Source organism: Argiope bruennichi, chromosome 3 (assembly GCF_947563725.1).
Source record: "Argiope bruennichi chromosome 3, qqArgBrue1.1, whole genome shotgun sequence".
Classification (NCBI taxonomy): Eukaryota; Metazoa; Arthropoda; class Arachnida; order Araneae; family Araneidae; genus Argiope; species Argiope bruennichi.
The window spans coordinates 56,959,027-56,975,433 of NC_079153.1; the positions used below are offsets into that span (position 1 = coordinate 56,959,027).

At 30.2% G+C, this 16,407-nt stretch overlaps 1 protein-coding gene across 2 annotated transcripts in view; it reads right to left on the bottom strand.

Annotated features, from left to right (window-relative positions):
- Positions 1 to 8,859: 8,859 nt before the first annotated feature.
- Positions 8,860 to 16,407, bottom strand: part of LOC129963906 (metabotropic glutamate receptor 3-like) — a 37,578-nt gene continuing 30,030 nt past the window's right edge. For both annotated transcript variants that reach the window (XM_056078496.1, XM_056078495.1), the window contains exons 10-12: positions 14,889 to 15,154; positions 11,803 to 12,276; positions 8,860 to 10,024 (exon numbers count right to left, since the gene is read on the bottom strand). In XM_056078496.1, coding sequence (XP_055934471.1) covers positions 9,743 to 10,024; positions 11,803 to 12,276; positions 14,889 to 15,154 — 1,022 coding nt within the window. In that variant the 3' untranslated portion in view covers positions 8,860 to 9,742. The remainder of the gene's footprint in view (positions 10,025 to 11,802; positions 12,277 to 14,888; positions 15,155 to 16,407) is intronic.

Below are 16,407 nucleotides of genomic sequence, written 5' to 3' on the forward strand. Positions count from 1 at the left end.
TAATCCTTAATCATAAGAATTTTTCAACTAAGGTATTTAAAATGAATTGACATTCCAGCCAATCAAAACCTTTAATGTCTCACAAAATGCCCTAGCAATTATTTTTGTTTATAATGCAATTAGTGGCTTAGTTTATCTGTATATTACAGTAGCACAGATTTACTTTTTAATGAAATTCTACAATTCTTTTAATAGACTAGATATTTTTATTATTTGACATAGTTATAATGTGATAAATATTAATATTGTTAACTTTTTAAAATAACAGTAAGAATTGAATGATTTGGCTTAGGATGTGGGTTTCTATATAAAGAGCGATTTCATCTCTTCTGTACCATCAGTATTTATAAATGGCAATATTGTAAGTGCAAATCCTTCCAACAGATGAATTTAATAATTTTTCTCAGATGAAAGGTATTTGGTAATCTCCAGATTATTGCTTCAGTCAGGGGTGTTTGTGCTCCGGGGAAACCCCGGAATTCCGGGGATTTTGAACTTCGATACCCGGAAATTCCGGGGATCGTCGTTCAAAAGGAAGTAGGAATAATAATGAATTATTTATTTTGATCTGGGTAATTTTGTTTGCTTTGAAAGCAGAAAATGCAAGGTCAGTGTGTGTGGTGAAAACTTTTCCTTTCTTTCTCCAAAGGCAGTGATAATGCGTGAAAAGGGGGAAAAACTTCTTTTTTGTTCTTTCCTTATTGCGCGTTATGACTCATTCCCCCGGTTCTCGGACATTCTCTTCTGGATTCTTTTCGGCAAGTAGGCGCGGCAGAAAAAAAAAGGGAGAGACTTCGTTCGACCAGATGTGCGATAACGTGACTCTGGGTTCAAAGGTCTTATCTCTCCTGGCGTGGTGCCAATAAGTAGAGAAGGGGGATTTTTCGCCGTATTAGCTATTTGGCATTGATCGCTTCGCAACTTTTTTTTCTCCGCTGTGTAAAATTTTCGTTTCATTTATTGATGCACATGTAAATTTTTCGTTTCGCTTATTGAAATATTTTTTTATTTATGTACGCAAGAGAATTTCACTTTGAAATTTCAGCATATGAAACAGAAATTACCCCTTAAAAATTCATATCTAATTAGTTTTACAGCATTAGATCCAGAGCTAAGAGGTAAAACCAGTACAATATTAGCTTTTGAAAAATTAACATCTTTTATGTCCCATATTTTTAGTGATAATGAAAAGTCAAAAGTAGAAGCTGAAATAAGGTTACACCAGAGTGATATTGATATCACCAAAGAAATGCTCTACACATCTGATGAAAGTGGAAATCAAGTCAAGTGTACAATTGATAAATATTGGTCTAAAGTTTTTAATTTAAAAGATGATTTCACAAATGATTATAAGTATCCTACATTGGCTAAATTGGTCAAAGCCTGCCTTAGCTGCTTCCATGGCCCATTAGTGGAAAGTGCATTCAACTTAATGGATACACTTGTCACCGACTATAGAACCTCTCTTAAGATTGATTCCCTAGATGCAGTGAAGACTATTAAATATGATTTAATGGCTTCTAAAGAATCCTCATGTGAAAAATATGGCTCAAAAAATCCAATTCACAAAGATCTCTTACTGAATATGAACAGAAGTTGGAAAACATATCAAGAGGACTTAAAAACATGTATTTCAGATGAGTCACCTATAAAAGTCTCCGAAAAACCTTCTACATTAGCAGAAAAGCAAACTGCTTCTACCTCTGCATGTGCAGTTCTCGAGGAAATTTCTTCAACTGTAAATGAGGAAAATAAAAGTCAACCTTCCTGCAATTATGAAGTTCACCACAAAAGAAAGACAAGCCCACAAACATCAGAAAATAAAAAAAAGCAGCAGAAATTAGATAATTTTTTTAAAAAGAATTAATTCAGATAATTTAAAATATTTGCATAAAATGTAGTAGTTTATATGTTTGAAAGTTTATGGTTATTAATTTTGCAAAAAAAGTAATTCATTGAACTTTTATAATTAGGTCATTCAATACTTCATAATTGTAATTTTTCATTTCTCCCTTCCCCTTTTCTCGAAACTCCAAAATGCCGGTAGTAAGTCCGTAAAAGTTTCAGGGGATTTTCAGTTTCAGCTTTCCTCAATCCAGCTTCAGTTTGACAATGTAATTGAATTTAATCTCTTTGAAAGTGTATTTAGTTTTCAGGGCACTTTGCTATTGAGTTAGCATTGAGACAAATCAGAAGGATTTCTTATATAATTTTTAACCTATTTAAAAACTTGAAACTGATGATCACCCCACCCCACCCTACTTCCATAGGGTAGAAGGCAGTGAACAGATGGAAATTGCAATTAATGTTAAAAGCTTAAATTTTCAATGAGATGGCAACTAGTGTTTGATGGTTTTTCAAAAAAAAAAAACACCCGGTTTTATAAAGTAAATTTGTCGTATTCGAAAACTATTTAATTATTAATATTTAATTCATTTATTTTTATATTAAGAAAACCGGTTTTCTGGAACAGTTGGATATTTGTCGTCTTCAGAAAGCCAAAAAAATATTTTGAATTTTATCGGTTGGGGCCGATTTGTGTAGCAGCTTAGGGCGACGGGATGGCAATTTATTTACAAGTGAAAGTATATTTGAATTTCTATTAAATGAACTAAATAATTTAAACACTGCAAGTTTTAAATTATTATATGCTCTAGAAGAACAAATTCAAGAAAGAAGACTAGTAGAATTAGCAACTCGTTTGATGTATTTGCAAAATCCATAAAACATTTCTAGTTTAGCAAAGAAATCTAGTGTACTTTCTTTCGCTTTAAAAACCGAAATTAAGTTATCTGGTAAGATACTGTCTAGAATATTTTTGAATTCTTATGTGGAAACAAATTCTCATGAAGAGAAAATTGAAGAAACTATTCATCAGTGTAATGCTTTTTTAAAAGAAGCCATGGAAAAATCAATTCATAAGTTTCTTGAAGACCCTGAAGAAAAATTTAAAAATCCAAAGACACTGAAAGCTGAATTTTTATTATTTAAGGCAACGAATTAAAGAACAAAAAACTTAATTTGTTATTTGATGCCACGAAACTATAAATCCAAGCTCAGTAGCTAGTGAACGAGTATTCTTAATTTCGGGCAATATTGTGTCCGAAATAAGAACAAGACTTAGCCACTGTTTGGTGGATATTTTGTTTTTTAAAAACCTATTTTCTTGGGAGAAATTAAAATTAATGAAAATAATATAAATATTTGAAATTTTGTTTCAGTTTTCGTTATTTTGTGTAAGTACTTTGCATATGTTATCCTTAATTTTTTAAATATATTTTAATATTAATTTTGTTATTGTATATAAGCGAAATAAAATATTCCCCTTATTCTATTTTTTTGACAAAGATTCGAAAACCGTTTTTTTGGAAATATTAGGGTTTTGTATAAACCCTAATGACAACATAGATAAAAAGGAATTTAGTTTTTGAGTAACACATACATGAATTTCTGACTTAAGACATCACAATAGTATACTATATGTTATCATGGTAGTTGTATTGACCATTTACCATCTTAATTGTAATGACCATCTCAACCATTTAATGAGTAGAATGTTCGTGACTTTGACAGAATGCCAACAGGATTAAGGCAAGATGCAACTCTTCATTTGCAAATGAACTGAAAAAAAAAAAGGCCATGTTGAATTGAACTCTTAAGGCTTATAATGATAAGGTTTTTTTTTTTTTTTTTTTTTTTTTTTTTGGTCTAATGCAAGAATTTTCTCTGTTCCATTCACTTCTATTTGAATTCAAAAAGAGAATAGAACTTGCATGAAGGATTGTGCTTTGGTTTTATTATTTCAGTTAATCTTTTGCTTAAGGGCAGTTCAATTGCTCTACCAGTGATGAGTTAGGATTTCCTTTCCCTGTTTAAGCTTTTCAGCAATACTCTACCTTCTAAAATCATTTTCCTATTTTTTTATATCCCATAGGGTAAGATTTTCCACAAGCAGAAATCTAAAACAGGTGTTATTACTAAGTTTTGCGAACTTTTTTTTTCCTTCGAAAATAGCATTCTTTAGATGCATGGAATGAGTAAACTTTAATTTGATTCATGAATTATACTAGACCGAATTGAATTGCATTTTTTTTACCCAATCCATAATTTTGTAATATCACTACCCGTATCAATAATACTAATCTTGAATAACGAATGTTGAATATTGGGAATTCTTGCACATTTAAAGCTTTACAATGTTTTCAGAAAATGGAAGTTTTCCAGGCACTGGTTATATTAAATTCTAAATGTATTTATTAAAAAAAATGACACATGCTATAAATAATTGAAATTCCCAGCAAAATAAATTTTTAACGTATATACTGAGCAATAAAAATTTAATGTGAAGTAATACTATTTATATTACAAAACGTTTTAAACTGCTTTTAGTAAAAATAATAAATTTACATTCAATTATTGCTTCTCAAACTTGCAAGATAAAATCGTCCCAAAAGATTGTAATTTCGACAGAAATTCATAGCTGGTGTGTAAAACATTCAGCTTTAAATCCTAACTCCTATGTTCAGGGACGATGAGTGCGGTATACAAATTTATGCATGGGAAGAAGATAAGGCCTTTATCGGGGAACACGTAGTACTAAAATATTGGGAAAACCATTCATATTTTATGTAGCTGAAGATCGGATATCTTGTGATTCAAGAGGATCGTTAGCCCCTTTTTAAACAAAGATCACATGGTTTAAAAAAAAAAAAATCTTTAATATTTAAAGGGCATTTTTGTTTCCGCTTTCAAATTTGGAAATTTACAGGGTTAAAAAGAAATAAGGTTAAAAAAAAATTTAGAGGTTGTGGAATACGTTCTACTGTCCAAACGAGGGGAAAAAAAGTTGGATCTACAGTTAATTCAAATTAAGTGCTTGATATTTATCAAATAAAAAAATGAGTATAAAAATCCTTTTATAGGTGACGTTGTTATACGCATAAAAGCCTTCCATATACTTTATAAATGTTTTATAAAAAAAAGTTGGACTAAAGCTGAACAATGTATCCACCTTTACATACACTACTAAGATATTACATTAATATAACTATCTTTTCTTACTGCATGGCGTTTGTGGTACTATAATTTCACACTTTTATCCCTCATATTAACTATACAAACAATAAATAGAATATATCTTTAGAATTTCAACAATGAAAGATAATCACTTGATTGAATATTTAATAAAAATAAGATGAGTTTCATTACAGACAACTAAATTTGATTAAAAAGACATTTTTTGAATGTAAAAATAATATAATTTCATAATTCTCTTGGTAATTATCAAAATAACGTAGGAATATCACAAAAATTGTCTGAAGCGCACATTTTTACCACCCAAAGCGTAATTGTGACTAATTCTCTACCTTTGCACCCGCTGGTGTGGTGTGGAGAGGGGGGGGGGTGCCAGCTCAGGCGTCGTCCTTATCATTTGACCGCTTTCAAAATTACGAGGTCCGTCCCAAAATAGCCCTAGTGTTGCTTTACTACGGGACGTAAATATTACTAAACTAAACTACCTTTGCGTTTTTATATTTGTGCCAAATTGGCGACGCCAGACATAAAAAACTACAGATTTCTCCTTGATTATTGTCAAGTGTAGTATTTTGAAATAATATATATGCTATATATAAAAAATATGTAGTTTTCATTCTATAAATTTATTCACGATTGCTTAGTAGCTAGATAATAATATAAAATTTGCATATTTTATTGCAGCCATCAATTGACAAAACACGCAATCCACAATTTTGCTGTTGTATTGATGTTTCAGTCAATGTGAAAAATAAAACTCGGTAGGGCACAATAAGTTCATTCATGAGTTATTAATAAATTTTTACTAATGACATTTCAAATATTAATTATTAAAATTTCAATGAACATGATAATGTATCAAAGACTCAATTAATCAGTGATGCTCTTCGTGAAATTTCAATGCATCCAGTGGTGAATTTCCATTTAGGCAGATTGCTTGGGGTCGCTAAGTTGAGAAGGGTCCTCAAGCAGGTCCCTTAAGCAACTTTATTTTTCTAGTTGCCAAATAAATAAGTTTGCAAAAAATACAAATTCTATGGATGATCAAACACTAGTATAATATTAATACTTTATCGCGTTTAATTAGCCATCTCTATATGCATTATTGCTCTATCATAGTTAGAATATTTATAAAGCCAAAATCTGCTTTAATAATATATTCTAAGGTGGAAGGCGAGCAGCCTGGCTTCATAATAGATAAATAAATAAAAATCTGTGAAAAAATTCTCTAAATCAATAAAATAAAATTATAATAGTCTAAAATAAATCATTGAAGTATGCTAAAAACATGCTGAAATTGGAAACTAACTAATTTAATAAAAAAAAGTATAATGGGCACTACATAGGGCTACAAAGCATCTAAATCCGCTACGAATGCATCATTAACCTTTATAGAAATGCGTGATTTTTTTAACGTTCTCATAGATTATATATATATATTTTCTTTTCGCCGGCTTGTACATCTTATTTTTATTTCTACACACTTTCAATTCACTTACTTGGTGTTGAGAAGAAATGGTTCTAAAATTCTATAATATTTATAAGAAAAAAAATTTAATTTAGAGACTAAAAAGCAGAAAATATTTAAAATTAAAAAAAATGCTTATTAACTGCTGCAATAAGTTACTTTAAAACTGCTTAAAAATAATTTTAAATATGGTAATAACAGTGTGTTTAAAAAGAAATGATAAAATTTTTTTTTGTATTTTTGTGATTTCTAGTATGGTTCTTTTTTTCGAGTAATTTTATATATTTCATATTTTGTAGCTTTTATATATATATTCTTTGTGGAGAATAATGTTTAGTGAGTCTTATTGCTTTTAGGAAGAATAATTTTTTAAGTTTCTCTGGATACATATTTATGGACTAAAAAGCGTGAAACTTTTCATAAAAATAACGAAACCTAGAGGGCGCCACGTGATAACTAAGAATCTTGACACACTTATCCAAATTAAGTTTGTCTCTTTCACAGCATATTGATCAAATTGTTTTAAAAAATCATTATTAATTTACTTCTATGGATATGAGATACTGAGTACTGCAAAGGATTTATTTTAAACATTTAATATATTGTAAATAAAGCAGAGTTTCTAACAAAATATCTTCTTTTCACTTAAATGGCTTACTATAAAAAAAAATCTCCTAAATAAAATTCTTAAATTAAATTACGAAAAGGCAAAAATATACAAATTAAGTGAAATTATTTTTCTCTCTATTTTTTTAAAAAACTTACGCCTATCTTGAATAACATAAAAAATCTGTAATTCTGCTTTGTACAAGGTTATTATAACGAATATTATTTTTATTAAAAAGTTCTCACTTTGCATTGATTAAAATTCACATAATCTCTAACATTTTCTTGCAACTCTAATCCTTTTCGCATTGTATCGAATGCTTATAATGTTTCTTTTTATAAAGGTTTTTAAACAATATTTTCATTTTCATGTTCATTATTCACTATGTATCATAACGTCTTCACTATATTTCGTAACATTTTACAATATGCGTGTGCTTATCAACGTGCTGAAATTTAGACATCTCTCTTATTTTTTTCAAAGCTTTAATCCCTTCACACTATACATCATTGGATAGACGAAAGTTAAAATTTTTATTTTATGCACTAAACATAAAATTATTTTTTTTATATGTGACAAACGTTGAATAGGGTTCATTTCATACTACAGGTAAAGTAACGGGTCTGTGATTATTAAACTCTTAACTATAACCCGGGGCGAACTTAATCCGATTGGGCCGATTGATTCTAATTGCGGAATCACGCTAACTCCCCCCCCCCCCCCCCAGAGCTTGATGTTACAAAAGTGAACTGGAGCTTTTTCAAAATAAAATAGAATATCAACTTCCTTTTAGATAATTCATTTTAAGATTTTTCGTCTCTTTAAATTCGCTTTCTCAACTATATTTTTAATATTTTACTGCCATCAGTGAAACAAAATAGTTAAAAAAAATGTTTAGTCACTTTTCGTAAGTATTGCCACTTCCTGTAGAGATAGTTTCCCTTCCGCTTTGTCGCGGGTCTCAGCAGCCATACAAAATCTGAATGACCCTTGCGGCCATCCTTATACAGAAGAGGGTGTATGCTGTAACATAACATGTATTACTAATTGGTTTGAGAAAGGATATGGAAGTTCTAGTAATTTTCTTAAAGAGAAAGTTCCCATTCTCTCTCTCATACACACATCATGGGGGACGCATACTGGCAAATTAGAAAACTGGCCAATCCATCACTGGTTATAATTTGACACTAAACCTTTGGATTGCAAAGATTTGTGAAAAAGGAGTTCGAAGGAATTCTTCTACCTTCGAAGCGTTTTTGAGCTGTCTTTTTTAGACAGACAGGTAAATGTGTTTTTCGAATTCGGAAAAATCGAAACATGGAGATTCGTCAAAATCTGTTCATATTTTTTTTGATGATTATAGTACTATTTATTTTGTACACGAGAAAGTAAAAATTGATCTTTCCTTTGTACAGTAATGCCTCCATTTAATATTGTTCAATAGTGATGACTAATTTGAAATGTGCTTCTTTTTTTGAATAACCTACGTAAAGATAACAGCAGCTTTGAAAGTCGAAATTTAAATACTTATCACAGGCTCTTTGGATAAAGCAATATCTGATGAGTTAGTGGGGACGAAGTGCAAGTTTGAATGGTTTGAATTCTGTTCTCACCATTCTCTCTTTTCATCATAGCACAATAAACAACTATGTAGTATGAAAGAAGAAATATGATGAAGAGGAGACAGAAAATGAAGAAGACATAAAGTTCATCTAATTTACATGAAAAAAAAAAGTGAAGCACTGCCAACTTTTAAACTTAACGAATAAATTTTTTAATGTTTGGACATGATATTACAAAGATTTACTGTACACATAATTAATTTTTAGAATTAAGGAGATGTCCTTGTAAACAGGAAAATATTCGAAGTTTTAAGTTGTCTCACATGTAACTTTAAAATCATGGTATGTACTGCAGTTTCAAAAAATATTTTTTTTTTATGTTTATCTGAAAATAAAATTATATCTATACATGTATTAATTTTAAATACTACGTACGATTTTTGGTATAATTTATCTAATCACATCCCGATGAACCAGAAAATATGACCAATGGGTACAATTTCCATGGATTACATCACAAATAGTAGCACGTAAATTCTTCAGACATATATTCAATTATCTGGTAAAGGCTCTTATCCGATCCTGTTTTCTTTGAATAAGCGAACTTTTATTGTATGCTTGTACGTTACAAGTTCCATAGATGAACATGTAAAAACACAAACATGAACATGTAAATTTTAGAGACATATATTCAGCTATTCGGAAAAGGTTCTTATCCGGCATTGACGAGATTCTGTTTTTGTGAAATAAGAGAGTTTTTATTATATACTTGTTCGCTACAAGTTTCGTGGATGACAAGAATAAGAGCATGTAAGTTCTGGAAATATATATTCAACTATTCGGCACTGACGAAATCCTGTTTTGGACGAATAAGAGAGTTTTTACTGCATGTTTACTAAATCTTGCAATAATGGAAGATTGAAGTTGCAAAATATATTTTTAACGAGTGTTTCAAAAGGAAAAATTATTTGATTTTTCAATCTAAAAATTCTAGTTTTCATCTATCCATCAGTTTATATTTAGTCCACCATTTTATAATATAATGCTGTTCCTTCTCCAGTTCATCATTTTCTACTGTATGTGATTCGTTCGCAGGAGGAATGGAGAACCTGAACCAGGTTTGCTGAAAATTGGGGAAGGCTGCTGTAGTTGGTCCTGAGTTTTTGAAGCACCTCTTACATATCGCACTGGTTGTCCACTGCCGGACGTTCCAGTTGTTGCTGATGAATTTGTTGGATAGCGGACATTCCTTTCAGGACGGAAGAGGACAATGTAAATTTTTGGCAGGAACATGCAAGCAAGAATTACAGTTCCGCTCGAACTTACACTCATTGCTAAAATAATAGCCTGGACCTAGAAAAAAAGGATTAATGTCAATAAAGGTATAGAAAATTATTTTCGTAACGTCACAGTGGCAAGTTTCCAGTTTTCTGAGTCATTCAGACCACTGAACGATTTTAAAACGTGCTTCAAGCTACATTTGAAAAGTGCTTCAAGATTATAAACTTTCCTTTGAGTACTCTTGTCAGAATTTAATTGCTAAATTTATTTATTTTAACCAATGGGGTTAAAAGATGTCTTTTAATTCATTTTATTTATACAAAACAATGATAAACTTAACTTCTCGAAGTAAAATTAAGAGCAATGCATGTTATTGATTGTACATTAATTCTCGAAGTAGTAATAAACAACCAATAATTACTAGTACAAATAAATTGAGTGATGCCACTAATTTAATTTATTGGTATAATTCTTTAAGAATTTTTACTGGAAAATATATTACGACTATTGATAAAAATCTGCAACAACTGACCTGAATCAAACTTTGAGCTTGGAAATTTCTGATTTCCTGGTCTTTTGGGTATTACACACCTGAAATTCTTATTACTCTGCATTACTATCCTTTTATAGGACAATAATAATTAAGTATAATAACACGTATTTGCCATTCTTTTTTCTTTTTTTTTATCTTGGTATCCTATCCATATTTTTGTTGCCATCTACTCTTTGCATTGCCGAAATGGCATTGCTGAATCGAAGTCTGCACGAATTATGACTAAAATGAAATGGCCAGTATTTTTGCTCTCGAATTTGTGTTTTGCTAACTTTTTCCTACCTGTGGTAAAGTTATTTTTTTTCTTCTGTATTTTATAAGGGACTGGAACATCAAAGTACCATTGAATCTTTGAATTTCACTGTCCTGGCTTCCCTCATTTGTTGAATCTTCAAGCACCTTCTCTGTAGCATCAATCCCTTGTTTTATTCCATTATGACCAGAGTGATACGAAAGTTAATTGTTAATGAATAAGATTCAAAAGAATCACAACTTTTAACCTCAAATGAGCGGAGGGGAGAAGAGAATTGGTACTTTCAACTAAAATCCAAATTTTGAATGAAAATCTTAAATTTCATATAGATGCAATATAATGGATATTGCTGTCTAAAATATAATGAGTTATATTCTAATGCTTTCTTTGTCTTTAAAGGGAATTAGAACGTAGGATATTTATTGATTGAACTGATTGGTTTTTATTGATTGAACTGATTGGTTTTTATTGATAAAACGGCATTGTCGGAGGGCTCTACTAAAACTAAGCTTATTTTTGAATAACAATTTTTTTTAGCATTTCTATTTGCTATATTCTAGCTCTATTCAAAGTCAGAGACAAAAGCTTCAACTACATAAAAATCATATATAATTTTAATCATATAATCAGAAAATATCGTCACATCATTACAGAGATATGGTTGAAGCTTCGCAGGAAAGGAAATAAACAGTTTAAAAAGGAAAGAAGAACAGTGTATGCGTAACACTGATAATTAAATTGTGATATAAAAAACCTTTCTACAGATACTAATGGATCCGAAATTCCATGTAAAATGTTTTATACTATTCTCTATTCTCTTGTAGAATTGCAGTGATATTTAAAATGCAAGAATGATATGTAATTAAAATTTCAAACTAATAAGGATGAGAACTCTGCCATTTAATTGCTGAATAATTATTATCAGAATAATTTGAATTTAATTGAATAATTTAAAATGCACAATACTAATTACAAGAATAATGTAAATTTAAATAAAAGTGACCGTTATATTACAAAAATAATTTTTAATATGATAATACTTGCCTTATAATCTTTCGTTGCGCTGCAGTAAATGGGTATGAAAGCCAACCATATGATACAGGAGGCGTACATGGTGAAGCTTATCCATTTGGTCTCATTGAAGTTTTCTGGGATGTTTCTGGTTTTGTACGCATATATAGTGCAAAGAATCAGTAAAAACATATTGTACATTAATCCTAAGAGCAGAGATATCCCATCCACTTCGCAATAAGTGATCCATCCTCTCTCATCTTCCACGAATAGTTTAGGTACCTTAGGTGGCGTTATAATGAGCCACAAAACTGTCAAGGTCACTTGAATGAGGACTAGACAGACGCATATCACTATCTGCGATTCCGGGCTGATGTAGGATGGGCGCTTCATCATTTTCATGCTAACTTCGAAAATTCTGGACAGCCTGTTGGTTTTAGTGAAGATAGCCGAATAGCAAATGGAAAGACCAAGTCCCATTCCGATTCGAAGAGCTCCGCAACTAACCTAAAAACAAACAAACAAAAAAACCGTTTTCAAAACACTGATAACTAAGCATTTAGCACTTTTATGAGAAGCCTTTCTAGGGGTGCAAGTAAGTTTCGAAATTCTGTGTAATATTTTAGACAAAGATCATTGAACTTGAGTTACTAATACTACGTTGCAAAATGTTTTTTTTTTTTTTTTTTTTAAATTTATCTCTTTTCAATCGTTATCTTTTCTGTATTTCCTGTTTTTACTATCATTAATGAAAAATAATGAATTGTCCCGATACTTTTAATGTTTTAACAATTAACTCATTTTTGTGAAGAGATTTTTCTTCTTTCATTCCCAACTTAAAAGTAGAACTTCAGAAATTGTCGTGAAGCTAAAGATTAAAATTCGGGATCACAAGTTTCAAATTTAAATCAAAACATTCCATAAAAGTGAAATGCATTATTATTCTTGTTAACAGTTAAAATTTAACTGTGTGGTATTCTCGAATTAAAATAAAAATTTCTTAATAATTTTATTTTGCTTCTAAATCAATTTTTAACAGTATTTAGGATTTCTAATTTATAAATGACAAAAATGTAACAACCGTTTACTATTCCGACAACTATAAACAACTGAGTGCAGGTTGGGATACTGTGGAGGATTGGTATGAGTGAGGATAGAATCTGGGACCTTGTGGTTCGCAGCCGAGTAACATGACCACAATACAAAAGCAATTGCCCTTGTAGCGTAGCTGTTAACTGGCTTATAAGCTTTCACCACAATACGAATAAACATGAATCATGATTTATAAGAGCTGAAGAAATACTGATTTGGTGGAGATTATAAGACAGTGAAACTTTTTAATTTAATTGAATGCTAGTTTAAAGATGCTTAAATTAACCACTAAAAGGTGAAGATTGTTCCTTGATAATTAGCAGCTTGCATGCATATAGACAGAGACATATAAATTGCTTTACATTTTGTAAAAACATTAATTTAGCTTTAAATTAGAATAAATTAACTTTTTATCTTTTCTGTTTATTTATTGTAAACAACGGATAAAACAATAAAGAATAGGTAATGATCACAATAATTTTAGAAATAAACACTTTGCTTCCTAATTTTGCATAAATATTTAATCTGACCGTGTTAAGACCACTAAAATTTTTTGTGTTCTGATTATGTCGGCGTAGAAGGCATTACGAATGTTACTTGAAGATCTGACAAGAACGACTTTGGTTTTCTAGATTTGAAACATTTTAACACATCTTAAAAGAGAAAAATAATAAATAATACATTTTTATTTCTTATTATTTAAAGCTTCTTTTGCTTATTTATTTGATTTTGATGTGAGCTTGATTCTTAGATAGATAACTTTTTTTAGATCAAAAGCGTGGACTAGAAAACCCTTTCAATTAGGTAAATTTATATATGTTATTGTTTTAATTTGAATTGATGAAAAAAGAAAGCAATTTTGGCATTTATTATCAAAGTATTTCAAATCACACAATTGTTTGTGGCTATCTTTTTGTATTTTGTCATGGCAAGTACTGTTTTAATTATTTTCTGATTGAAAAAAAAATCTTAATGTTGGACGCCTTTGAAGCAGGAAAATAAAAACGTCGATCCTATTTGAATTATTTTTATTCTAAAGGTTGTTTCCTATCAACAAAGTATTCAAGTTCATTTTATTTAAACCAGATCTAATTTAGTATTCTTTTTGAGCTGATTTTCATTGCATTCATGCTTGAATTCTATAGTCGTTCGCAACTGAATTTGACTCTATGGTAACATTTATGTAAAATGCCATTATGCCCAGTCAAATAGTATAAGTAGATCCTAGAATATTTTAAAATCAGTATATATTATCGGCCACCGCTCTCTGTGACGCTGGGTGGAGTCGAAAATATCTCCGCCCTTTTATCCTGCGTCATTGCAGGATGCGAAATCCTAACTTTTGTTTTGGCAGGTTATTGCTAATATTTTTAAGTTTTGTATTCAGCACTGTATTTTTTTCAGTTAATGAATCACTATTTGTTTCAATCATGTCAGTGATTAGTTTTGATTTGACTGTTCGTTAATAAAAGGAAACAGAACTTCTATTGTTATCATATACATCTAAAGTGCAATTAAAGTGGAAAGTAAAGTAAATAATACAATTAAAAAAATTCTTAAGCTCTTGTCTAATATATTATATGTAAATAACATATGTTGGCAGAGTAATATACGATAACAATAGAGATTTTCTGATTAGCGACAAGATTTTCAACAACAGGATAACAATAGAGATTTTCTTCTTATAACTAATGTAAATATATAATAATAATAGAGATTTTCTAATACAACTTTCTTTAGTTAATCTTTGAAATCGTATCTAAGATATTATTAACATAATAACAGCCCATCTAGATAGGTACATCTTCTATTAACTGATATATTTGAACAAAATTTAGCTTTAATCAGTAGTGGATTACTAAAACTCTGCAATTCTAAACGGAAGTTGTTTTTACTTATGGAACTCTTAAAATGGTCGTAAGAAACAAAAAAATATGCGACTCCATTTAACTTTCTTTCTATGGGTAACTTGATTAATCACTCATTACATAATTTTATAAGCACAATAAATTCAGAGTTTTACGTACCTCTGCTGGTTCTAAAAGTGCCACAAACGAGTAAGAATAGCAAACTATGATTCCACCAAGTATGAAATAGCAAAGTTCCCGACCGGATGCCATGATGATCGGAGTCTTTTGATTTAGAAAGAAAATCACGAGTACTGCTGAGGTACTGATCAGACCCAAGATGGAAAAGATCAGAGGTACTAAGGCCCATGGACTTTTGAAGTCTAGCCCGACGTATTTTATTTGTTGTTCTATGCAGGTCTTTTTGTTCGAACTCGGTACGGTTCCTAGAGAAGAATGGGAAAAACAAGAAAATAAATAAAGTTAGTTAAAGAGGAATCTAATATTTTACAAATCAAAAGAAAATTTAGCAGTAGCAAGAAATTTGTAATGGAAAATTTATGAGTAAAGCATAAATTTTAGAAAAATTTTATTCTTTTTTTCGATTCATAATTAAAATTTTCACGATCGAAAATTCTGTATTTCTCTTAACTATAAATTTATTTTCAGCCAATGTGACTGTTTTATTGCCAGACAAGTCAGCATTAAGCCTTAATATAAAATATTTCTTTTTTCGATTCGAAATTAAAATTCTCGCGATCGAAAATTCTATATTTCTCTTAACTATAAATTTATTTTCAGTCAATGTGACTGTTTTATTGCCAGACATGTCAGCATTAAGCCTTAATATAAAATATTTCTTTTTTCGATTCGAAATTAAAATTCTCGCGATCGAAAATTCTATATATCTCTTAACTATAAATTTATTTTCAGCCATAGTGATTGTTTCATTATTAGACATATCAGCATTAAGCCTTAATATAAAATATTAACTTCACCTTTTTATTGCATTGTCCTGAGAGACAATGCAAAAAATAATCTCCGAGTGCAAATTCGCGAAATAAATTTTTCTTTTATGGAAACTACAGAGAATAACGTAATATAACATGAATTCTCTGAAGGCAATGGCGATGGTGAGGAAGAATTCGGGAGTTTTGTTATTTTGGGATTTAATGCCCAACAGCTAGATTAAATTACTTTGCGCCAATACAGAAGATGTCTCGAGTTTCTGCGATTTCTGTCTTCCTACAAGGGATACAGAGAATTTGGGCGTTTCCTTATGAGAAAACTGATTGCAAAATATCTATCAGAAATACCTCAGACAACTCTTTATAAAAGAAGTTGAAATTATGTATTCGGCCAAAGAAGAAATTTTCAGTTCTGGGTTATAGAAGCTTTATCTCAGTGAAAATCTATGTGGCGTAGTATAGCCTTTTCTGTCTATTGTGCCATTAAAATTAACAGTCCAATCCAATCCAATCCTAGAATCTTTATCACGACATAACAAAAATAAATCAAAATTATAAAAGAAAGCTTGTATTTTAATTTCGACATCACTGCATATCCCCGCACTTAAAATAGTAAATCATTTGAGATTAATAAATGAAGGGGAAAAAATGTCGAATCATTTTTTGAAAAATTATTAGATTAGAGATTAACATTTGTCTTGTTTTTTATAGAAAAGTAGGGAATATTAGAT